Source organism: Fragaria vesca, linkage group LG4 (genome assembly GCF_000184155.1).
Source record: "Fragaria vesca subsp. vesca linkage group LG4, FraVesHawaii_1.0, whole genome shotgun sequence".
Classification (NCBI taxonomy): domain Eukaryota; kingdom Viridiplantae; phylum Streptophyta; class Magnoliopsida; order Rosales; family Rosaceae; genus Fragaria; species Fragaria vesca.
This window is the reverse complement of record NC_020494.1, coordinates 21860865-21872076: the sequence shown is the minus strand read 5'-3', so window position 1 is coordinate 21872076 and position 11212 is coordinate 21860865. Positions and strand designations below refer to the sequence as shown.

The window sequence follows — 11212 nt, the reverse complement described above, 5'->3', positions numbered from 1 at the left end:
TTTTACGCATACGTCGGGCGTATCTGATGTGTATCCAGCAGTCTCCGATCTTTTCCGGCAATACCAGCGCGTACATGATGCTGGAAACGTATCCGTATATAAGTCGGATATCGCACGGTCAAGATTAGTTTTCCTCGAGACTTACATAAAGAGCAACTCTCTCTCTCACAGTCTCACTCTCTCAGTCTATCTCGTTTCACTTCTCGGTCTTCTCCCATGGCGTCACTTTCCCTTGCTGTCTGCGTCTTCTTCGTCCTCAACCTTGCTTCGCTTCAAGGTACAACTCTAATTTCTCCTCATCGGTGAACTTGGATTTGAATTCTGATCCTTCGGTTTTGGTTTATTATTTTCAGCTTTCGCCGGAGTGGTGCTGGAAGAGGGCTACACAGTCACGACACTGATCGACGGCCACAAACTGGATATAAATCCTTACTCGGTGCTCCCTCGGCCAGGATCGTCCGATCTTCTCGTTCTCGATTCTTCCGGTAGCGCCTTCTACACCGTATCGCTCCCTGCTTCGAAATCGCAAGGTAGTTAAGGCCAATGATCCAACTCAAATCACTAATACAGCAATAGGATACTCAGTACCTAAATTTGCAGAGAATGTGGTAAAGAAGCTCTCCGGCGCCGGCGGCGAGGGTTATTCGGACGGAGAGTCGGTTTTGGCGCGGTTTAGGAAGCCCAGAGGCTTTGCGGTGGGCCAGAAAGGAACTGTGTTTGTTGCGGATAGGAGTAATAATGTGATAAGGAAGATAAGCGCCTCAGGTTTGGAGTTTCTTCGTTTACATTTTTTGTTTTAAGTGTTTGGAAAGTGTGGTGTAATTGTAATTAGAGGTCTGTGTTTTTGCTGCATTGTGTGTAGGTGTAAGCACTATTGCTGGAGGCTACTCACTGAAGCCTGGGCATGAGGACGGTCCTGCGCAAAACGCAACGTTTAGTTCGGATTTCGACCTGGCTTTTGATGCGGGTAGGTGCGCGCTTTTGGTCTCTGATCGTGGGAATCAGTTGGTGCGGTTGATTAGTCTCAAACCGGAGGACTGTGCCAGGGGTTCTGCACCGTCTGGTGAGGTTTTGATTTGATTACAGTGGTCCATTTCTGTGTTTTGGTGGTTACTTTGGTTTTAAGTATGTGATTGTTGTTATTTCGCAGCGCTTGGATCAGTTTCAGTGTGGATTATGGGTCTGGGATTGTGTTTGTTGGGGATTCTAATTGGATTTGTAGCTCGGCATTTCATGCCTTATGTAAGTCTTGATTGCATTACTTCTATGGTGTTTGTAGTGATTTGAATGTCAAGATTGTAACTCTAACGCAATGTGTCTAACTGTTCCTGGTAGACAGGAGGGCAGCAGCCAGCTCGGCTTCAGCGTGACATGGAAGCGATGCCAAATCAGTCTGGGGAAGCAAGCACAGACTTTTTGCTTCGCCATCAGAAGCGCAACTGCTAGCTCCTCCACTCCTGTTTTGTCGCTGTTGAGGCGGCTCTTTTGGTTGTGTGTCTCCCAAATTTCTCTTATGTATAGTATTAGCAGTGTGGAGTCCCGAGTTTCGAGTAAGGAAGGTGTATCTTTGCTTGATCTCGATGTCAATAACAGTAGTTGTTCTACGATAACCGAGTCGTCCAAGTATGTGGATCAGTTAAAGGATTTGATGCTTTTAGATGGAAGCACGGAGTTGTTTAGTGCTGACAACCTGATGCTGAAGCAAGATGGTAATGCTGGAAGGAGTGACGTATTATCTGGTTGTCATGGAGGAATTGATGGCATGATTGACAGTAATATTATGGGATTTGTGGACGGAGCTTCGGGAGGTAGTTCAGGTTTAGTTAAGAGGAGATGAAATGATAACTCTTACAGAAACACATCCTTGTATATTATTTTAACTAGTTGTGTGAGGCTTGTGACTACATGTGTTGTTATAGGTTTTGCCCTAGAAATGGCGAATTGCATGTTAATGATCATGTTTGAGTATGGTTTGCTCCCATCTTGAAACTTCCGGCTTGTAAATGGAAAATTGGCGTGTTTATTGACCACAAATATGAAATGCTGTCTACTGAATCAGAATTAGAAATCACAGCCAAGGTTACCAAAAAGTTTCCATGGCCTCACATTCCGGTAAAGGAGACCAACATTCATAAATTATGATGGCAATTATAAGCCAATGTACTTCAACAAGGGCCATTCCCCATTGCAACAAAGCTGTTCCCTGAAAGGCTGAAACCCTTCACCTACATCCTTAATACCACCTATATACCTAAGTTTGGAAGGAATTTATATATAGGATTGAATCAGGTCAAAACTATGCATCTCTTGGACTGTATATCATCAATAACCACGGGGATAACCCATTGAAGTGAACCGGTAGCTGACACTGCGATGACCAAGCATGGGATCTCCATAATCAATAGGCTTAATGACCACTGCTTCAACCTTCCCATCCTGCTCCTGGACCGCCCCAAACACAATCTCAGTGGTTTGATCACAGCTCTGCTCATAGAAAGTATGTGGAGTGGATGACTGATGGCGATGATAATGCTGCTGCTGTTTTGGCTGCTGTTGTTGATGATCACCCCACCCATTGTAGAAAACTCGGCTTTGTCGCAACTGTTGGATTGTTTCAGCATCCTTGGCCATAAACGCATAGGTTTTACGTGGAGTAGGGGTTCGGGTCTCAATTGTAGGCGGCTCATCCTCATCCGCTATCACATAACTATCTTGCACAGGCCAAGTATTTGAATGTTTGTGCTGCTGTTGCAGAGGGCTTTGGTTTTGATAGTTTGAATGCTTTTTCCCAAGAATTTCCAAAACGCATGCCCAGGCATTGACTAAAAGCTTTCCAAGTGATCCAAGGAAACCTTCTTCTTGCTTCTCCTGCTCATCCTCAGTTGGAATCAGTGGTGGCATGACTGATTTCAGAGGCTTCTGGTATGGACTTGATGGCATCCTTGGCTTGGTTGGGACTTCATCCTTCAAATAAAATATAAAAGGTAAACACAAGTTTCATGTTCTCATATTGATTGATAATTCTCAATAAATTACATGAAAATATATTTGGCAAACTACTGTCATACTCGAGTAATTATTTTACAAAGGGTATTAATTATCAGGTGATTGTACAACCAGTCCTATAACTCTATCTTAGAAAGTTGTTACCTGTTCCCGCAAAAAGCAAGACTCAGAGGCAGGTATCGATTATTACAACCATAAAAGTGATAATCTGCAGACATTTTTGGGATCTACTTTCCTATTACTAAGCATAATAAGCAACATTAGGCAAAAGCAACTTGCAATAGTAACAACGAGAATGCTAAGTAAGCACAACCCCCATGCAGCGAAGTATCTACCCCACAAGGTGTAGAAATCAACAAATATTGAGGGAAAAAAAAGGCTAGACTGAGTGCTTACATTTTGGGAAGAGACAATTGTACCCACTCTTCGTTGCAGTAGTGCTAACATGTAACCAAAAAAGGCTGCCCCCAGAAGCATCGCAATCCCTGCAATGATGAAAATCAGTACCAACCTGTGTACTTTTCAATATTCAACACAAGAAGAGTAGGGTAAAAAGAGGTTACCAAGGGGGAAACCACTTCCATATTGGTAGGCACAATCATCAAAATGGAGTTGGATCTCCCTGATAGCTTGATTTCCTCTGTCTATGACGAGTAAGGAACAGCTGCTTCCAATGTAAACCACGTCAAAGTCATTGGAAAATTTTGCATCTTCACTTGGTCCATCCACATGGCTTCCCCCATGGCCCAGTTTCCCTCCTGCAATTGTTGTAATCCCTACAAGAACAAATTTCAATGGCAAAAAAAAAAAAATCTAGCTCTTAGGTTGATAAGAGACTACAATATGATTCACAAGATATTAAGCATATAAACTTGCAATACAGTATGCATTACCTATTGCCAATCTTATATTACTAGATCATTAGTATGTGAGGAACTGTTTAGAGAAGAAAAGGAAACAAATCGACTTTGTAATGAGATGCTGAACATAAATAAAAAGCAATTGCTAATAGAAAACAGATATGGCAATTACCAGCATCACTAATCTTCCTGATTGCCATATTTATTGTGTCTGCAATATAAATGTTTCCCCTGTCATCAACTGTAAGCCCCTTTGGGTGGTGCATTCTTGCCTCTCTGGGCTTTCCATCTATATGTCCAACATTGCCTTCGGGGGACCCTGCAACCAGCTTTGGTCTGCTATCTGCCAATGTTCCCATGACAGAGAATGAAAATATTAGAGAGTTGCATTCTTAAAGAACTTCATGCATCTATAACAAAAGTATTAACCTTTAACTAGAGCATGTATCAACTAGAAGATAAAAGAAATCAACAAAATTTAGCATGGTTTCAAACTTCCAATACATATCAAGGCCCTGTCCAGTATAGGACAGTTTAGAATTTGAGAATCATATAATGGCTGGATCTTGGATGCTATAGATTCACAGTACTTGTTAAAAATGTCCATATACTTGCAAAAGCAACGATTCTTTTTAGATCCCACATTCAAAAATCCATCCAAAAGTAACAAAAGAAAATATTCATCTTAACCACATGCAAAGCTTGTTAATCAAGATAGAATAGATGCTTTCAAAAGATATAAAGTAAATGAAAATGCTGAACTAGGTTGGCCAAAGAGCATATTATTTCCAAAAGTGGAGGGGATTTTATTTCCAAAGTTCCAAGCAAAGCTCTTCAAAAAAAAAGTTCCAAGGAAAGCAAACTCAGAACCCATGTGTTACAGATCCTCTGCTATCTTCTAAATCACACACAAGTTCATATCTGCTGTATAAGACGAGATTAGTTTTCACAGTGGAGCCAACCAGTTGCATAATTAGCTAAATTTCCATAGTTGGTAAGAGGAACCTGAATTTGCTAATTGTAAAATCATATCAAACCCATCAAACTTCTTAAACCTAAACGATCAAAAAAGGAAACATACTCAACTGAAAACCAATTCAAACCCGTAGTTTGTAAAACTGAATATAGACTGCAAATTGATCCAAAAACAACAAATGCAACCTCCATGAGCCACACAACACCCACTTACATAGAGATAGAGACGACGAGATTCTATAAATGTTACTATTAGCAGAGTCCAAAATCAAAAGCTCCCCATTAGGCAAGACCTCAACAGTGTGAGGCTCAATACCAAGCTTGCTCCCATCAAACACCGTCTCCACCGTAAACCCACTCTCAAACTTCACCATCGGACGCCCCGAAACCGCTGCACACAAAAAAAAACCCAAATCTCTTGACACATCACAAAAACCACATAAAACCTCAACACTAACAATGACAAAACAAAATGCAGGTAGCATCATCATGACAGATGGATCCAGTACCTGTCTTGGTTGTTGCTTTCAGTGACCACAGCCATTTCATAAACACAGACGCCAAATTTGAGAAGTACCCATTTAAAATCTCTGAAAACCCACAAAGAAAAACCACAACTTTGGATCAGATCATCTCATCTCATCATCACAATAAAACCAAATTAAAGATCATAAAAAGCAGCAAAACAGCTAGAGTGACATACTGGAAGTGACAGTAGTCGGAGCCGACGAGGCAGCTCCGATTAGAACCACAAGAACAAGACCCAGAAGCAAAACTCTGAGACCCATTACCACAAAGCAGCCGGAGAATGAAAGATTCAAGCTTCAAGGGAGCAGCATTATACGAAAAACCCTAAGGGGTGTGTGTGAAATTGTGAAAGATGCTCTTTCTCACTCTGAGAGTGAGCTTTTGTGAGTGTGGGAGAGGAGAAAGAAAGAGACAAAGGAATGAAAAAGGGGAGGCGAAAAGAAAAGGTGGACGAGCGGAGGAAGGGGGTGAGTGAATGAAGTGAGTGTGTATGAGTGAGTGAGTGGGGACTGCGTTACAGTAAAGGCGGTGGTGAGGTGAGAGAGAGAAGCATAGATGCTGAGGCTGAGCTAATCTATTACTATTAGCTAATCAGGTATATATGTCATGAAATTTGATTTCACTCATATTTTATTGCAAACCAAAATAACCAACCACGCCACACTTATTCTCCACCAATATTCTAAGTATTCTATCACTGATGTGGTGAAGTGTATTGTTCAAGTCTTCAAGATCTTTCTCTCCATCTAGTTGAAATGAGTAAAGAGGTATCATTTGAGTTTGCTAGATTGCTTTGCAAGTCACTTCTCCAATTCAAGTTACTCATGACTCATTTCCTTAAGCTTCCCCTTTGGATTTTTTGTTTCAAGTCTCAGAAATTTGATCAAGGTTATAGTGTCGGATGACTAGCTACATAACCAGCCAACTAAAGATCAAGGTTATAGTGTCCAATTCAAGTTACTCATGTATGTTTGGCTCAAACGGTTTTTTATTGGTGTCTTTAATTTAGAATAAACGGTCTTTTATTGGTGTATTTGATTTAGAGTAGTTTGCAAAAATTAATAAATTTAAATATTTGATAGTTACGTCTTTCAAATCGTCGTTTCCCTTAATACAAGTTTAAATTCTTTTGACAACAATAATTCTTGTTCATTTCAACTAGAAAACGATACACATGTAATACCCCTTTTGCTCCTTTTATCAATAAGTACTACCATCTTGATCTTTTCATGTATAGTCCACATCAATCTAAGTAGCTTTCATTTCACAAAATTGACCCTACTACACTCATATTGACGAGCTGGTATCACCGACTCTTCCAAATACGAAACCAACAAAACCAACACTTGCTAGCATCGTTAGCACATGCACCTTCCAATTAAGGTTGATCAAGGCTGCTTTCCTTTTTCACCAGAGGTTAACCTTTGGTTACAACCAAAAGCCCATAAACATTCAAGGACTAGATTATTAGTAAAACCACGTTTGGAATCAAATTTGAAAAGAAAAAATATATATATATATTTGTCCTGACCTGTGCTGAGCTGTGGTAATAGCCCATCTAATCCCGACAATATAAATTGGCAAGAGCAAGTTGCCAATGAAAAAATACAAATAAAGCCGGTAGAAATTTAAACAGAAGCACCATGAGGCTGGGGAATGGCTTACGGCCTCAAGTGAAGGACAACAAACAAACCAAAAGGGGAAAGGAGGCTGCGTTGGAGTTATTGGACACAGCTCAGTGCTTCTCTACATCTTCCCAATCAATAAGACAAAGACCTTGCAAAACCGCTGGAATTTCCAGCACATCTGCTCACCACTATTAGTTGTCAACATGAATGGACTAAACTTTGGTGAGAATATATTAATATCATTAACGTTGCAACTGACATTACCTACTTGTGACAAGAACATTGTATCTATACAAGTTAATGGTGCCTCCAAGGATGCGATCTGGACATTTGAAAATCTGATTACTTTTTACCGGGAGGAACCGGTAAATACATATTGATGTCACCATGTACAAATCAATAATGGTCAAGTGCTCCATGCTCCCGCCAATACCCGAAAATTGCTTTCTTGCCGAGAGGCTATAATGAACCCAAACACATGCCAGCAACCCCCAAAACTTCATTTTGGATATCACAAAACAGAATCAAAAGCGCTCTCAAAAGAAACCTGGAGATGAGGTAGATGCCTAGGCTTCGGGTTTGAAGCAGTAGCAAGGCCTTGAAGTAACTTCAGAACATCAACTGCATCATCAAGATAGTACTTGGCCTTGCTTGGTTTTCTTCCAACTGTGCAGGCAAATATCTCAGGACGTGAAGGCAATGCAGCACTAGCGACTGTGCTTAATATGCTTTCAAACATGTCCTCATCAGATCTGTCGTCTCCAATGCACATCACAAAATCTGGCGGCGTCCCATCATTGACCATTTTTAATAGAACCTTCTCACCAACCAATCCTTTGCTTACTCCCTGCATGTAGCAAAAGCATTAGTGAAAAACTGAAACTTCATATTGGTATCCTGTTGCGAGTGTGTGTGCGCGTGAGAGTTAGTGACAGATTCAGTCTTACCTGCGGCTTAACCTCAACGATATGCTGGCCTCTCTTGACTAGAGCTGGTTCGTTAGCAAGCACATTTTCCAGATGATCCAGCAACTCCTTGGCCTGACAGGATCCAAAGTCAGGGTCTGCATCTTGATGATGCCATACCAAAGCACTCTCTTTACTTTCTATGTTGGAGCCATCTGTCGCCTCGGTATATAATCTCATCACAGGCTCCACAATCTCTTTCCAGTCGAGGTCAGCAGAGACTAGACTGGTTTCCCACTCGGAAGTACTATTCCATCTAAAACCAAGATCAGCGTAGAATGCCTAAGTTCAGTTTTAAAAGATGTACTAGAAGAATAGTCAAAACACACATATTACTAACATACCTTAAGAAGTAGCCATGCTCGGCTGCAATCCCCAGCCTCTCACATGAGGCAAACCAATCACCCAGAGAAGTCCTACTCCTCCCACTAACAATAAAAACAGTGTTCTTTGGATCTTTGCACAGGGAATTCATCATAGAAAGGACTTCTGGGCTTGGGGACTTGATAATCGAAGTTTGGGGAATAACTGTTCCATCATAGTCCAAGAATATAGCCCTTCTAGTTGTTCTTTTATAAGCCGAGACAATATGGTCTACAGACAGCTTCCTGAAATTTGGAGAAAGGGAAACAACTCTGAACCTCAAGCCCAAACCAATTCCCCAGCACCTTTTACTGTAATGATCTCGACATGCTCTATCCAAATCTTGTGAAAAGCTCCGTGCCCAATATGCCACATCATGAGAACTGACATAACGATAGTGTTTCTCATGACGTAACTGCTTCTCGGAGTTAGACATAGTAACAGCCAGGTTCAAAGCATCAGCCACAGCGTCAATATCCCAAGGGTTAACCCTGATTGCTCCACTTAAAGAAGGTGAGCAACCAATGAATTCAGACACAACGAGCATGCTTGTCCGAGGAGAATCTTCTGTTATGCCTAAAGTTTCATTCATATGTGGGGTTCCCTGCCTGCAAACAATATACTTGTAAGGAACCAAGTTCATTCCATCCCTTACGGCATTCACTATGCAACATTCAGCCACAGCATAATAGGCTGATTTCTCATGATGAGAAACAGGACGATCAATCAGAATCACTGGCTCGTAATTAGGAGAACCATAAACCTCATTGATCCTTTTAGCAGTTAAGTAAGTCTCATTCTTTGCTTCCTGTACATCTTTCCCAAAGCCCCTCGCAGGATTCACAATTTGGACCAGGACTATTTTGCCCTGCAACTCTGGATTCTGCTGTAGGAGTTGTTCTACAGCTAGAAGTTTCAGACTGATGCCTTTAAATATGTCCATGTCATCAATGCCAAGGATCACTTTTTTCCCCTTGAACTGTTCTTGAATCTCTTTGATTTTCGTGGTTGTGGAGGGAAGATTCAATGCAGATTCAAGCCGACCCATATGAACTCCTACAGGTAGAATTTTAATGTAAACTGTGCGGCCATAATAATCAAGCCCAATGTGTCCTCGCTTAGATTCATAGTCCAGGCCCAGCATTCTACTGCAGCAGGAGAGGAAGTGACGTGCATAATCAAATGTATGAAAACCAATTAGGTCACAATTCAGCAAACCCCTCAATATTTCATCTCGAACTGTCAAAGTGCGATAGATTTCTGATGATGGAAATGGGCTGTGAAGAAAAAACCCAAGCTTTACGCGATAGTATCGCTTCCTCAAAAATGTTGGGAGAACCATCAAATGATAATCGTGAACCCATACACAATCATCCTCAGGATTAATGACTTCCATGACCTTATCTGCATATATTTTGTTCGCAGATACATAGGCCTGCCACAATGAGCGGTCAAAGCGGTCACCATGGTCCGGGCACATGGGCAACATATAATGAAAAAGGGGCCATAGTTGTCGTTTACAGAAACCCAAATAGAACTTTTTCTGGAGATCACTGGGCAGAAATGTTGGCACGCAGTTGAATTCCTCCAGCAGCTTCTGTGCAACCTCATCTTGTTCACTAGCATCTATTTCAGCCTTGAGAGACCCCACATAAACAACCTCAGTTTCAGATGAAAACCCGTCCTTTAATTGTAACAAAATTGAATCCTGATCCAAACTGAAGCACCATTTCTTTGTTTCTGGATCCTTTTTAGCATTTAAGGGTAGCATATTCGCCACTACAATTTTCCGCTCCCGGCAAACAGATGAAGTGGTATCTGAATCACCATCATCATTGCTGTATCTATCCACATCAGAGATAATACCAGGAACAGTCATCACCCGTGGAATGGTCCTTGGACTTGGAGTACAAGGAATATCCAAGACCCCGGATGCCAATTCTAAAAGGTTTGTGCAAGATCTTGAAGCCATGATAGTTAAACGATCCTTTTAACCATACAGAGCAACACACTCAGAGTACAGTCACAGATGTCCACAAACCTACACAGAAGAAAAAGAAACGATCATGAGTAAAAACAGTTAGCCCGAACTATACAGCATTCAGATTCAAGTACTTCAAATATTCTCGGTGTTTGGACTCTGATAAAAAATGTAAAAAAAAATGACGCCAGATAAAGCATGCATTCCACCTACATTCCTAAAAACACACTGAATGTCTAAACGGCTCACTTAGTAGTAAGAAGGCCAAACACACAAAGCAAAGATACATCCACATCAATCCAAATCAACTATCCACAAGTACCTCCTGGTCCTAAACACACTTTAAAAAAGTTGAAACAGCTGGCAAAATAAATCCCAAACAAGATCAATAAGACAATTTCACCAACAGGGCTAATTTTTCTGGATAAAGTAGGTAGGGCTATGCTATACATGCATCCAAAACAAGTATAATTACAGTTGTCCAGCAAAACCTTGCAATTCATGATTACATTGACCATTGTCCTATGCTGCAGTGATTCACCACGTATCATTTAGAATCAGAAGCATGAAAACTCCTATTTCTGGTGTGAAATAATTGCGCATTCCAGGTGTTACTCAAGAACCAACCATGTTTTCGCGATTATAACAAAGATCAATCGTGTCCCCAAATTCAACAACACTGTATCTTTAAACAAGATAATATCACAAAGCGATTATAAACAGCTTTGCAGACAACAATTTCTAGAAATACAAACAAGAAGTCAAGAATACTTCAAAAAAAAAATCACATAAAATTAGAGAAAAATATACAGCTTCATCACCAAGCTGAAGAAACTGTATTCAGAAACTGTGTAATACAGTTTCTTCTTCTTTTCTTTTTTTTTTTTTTTTTTTTTTTTGTTTNTA

The 11212-nt window shown here is 40.8% G+C and overlaps 3 protein-coding genes across 3 annotated transcripts; 1 reads left to right on the top strand and 2 right to left on the bottom strand.

The window, feature by feature from the left end:
• Positions 1 to 185: 185 nt before the first annotated feature.
• Positions 186 to 1910, top strand: LOC101313505. Its single transcript, XM_004297601.1, has 6 exons — positions 186 to 277; positions 354 to 530; positions 601 to 765; positions 863 to 1063; positions 1151 to 1242; positions 1340 to 1910. The coding sequence occupies exons 1-6, from the start codon at positions 217 to 219 to the stop codon at positions 1835 to 1837; spliced, it is 1194 nt and encodes a 397-aa protein (XP_004297649.1). The 5' UTR covers positions 186 to 216; the 3' UTR covers positions 1838 to 1910.
• A 193-nt stretch (positions 1911 to 2103) lies between these two features.
• LOC101313208 lies at positions 2104 to 5644 on the bottom strand. The gene is made up of 7 exons (XM_004297600.1): positions 5545 to 5644; positions 5351 to 5431; positions 5056 to 5232; positions 4039 to 4209; positions 3570 to 3782; positions 3403 to 3491; positions 2104 to 2964 (listed from the first exon to the last, which is right to left on the bottom strand). Exons 1-7 carry the CDS (start codon positions 5627 to 5629, stop codon positions 2323 to 2325), a joined length of 1458 nt encoding a protein of 485 aa, XP_004297648.1. The 5' UTR covers positions 5630 to 5644; the 3' UTR covers positions 2104 to 2322.
• Positions 5645 to 6858: 1214 nt separating this feature from the next.
• LOC101312923 (probable alpha,alpha-trehalose-phosphate synthase [UDP-forming] 10-like) lies at positions 6859 to 10297 on the bottom strand. The gene is made up of 3 exons (XM_004297599.1): positions 8307 to 10297; positions 7945 to 8218; positions 6859 to 7844 (listed from the first exon to the last, which is right to left on the bottom strand). The coding sequence occupies exons 1-3, from the start codon at positions 10295 to 10297 to the stop codon at positions 7509 to 7511; spliced, it is 2601 nt and encodes an 866-aa protein (XP_004297647.1). The 3' UTR covers positions 6859 to 7508.
• Between the last annotated feature and the right edge of the window lie 915 nt (positions 10298 to 11212).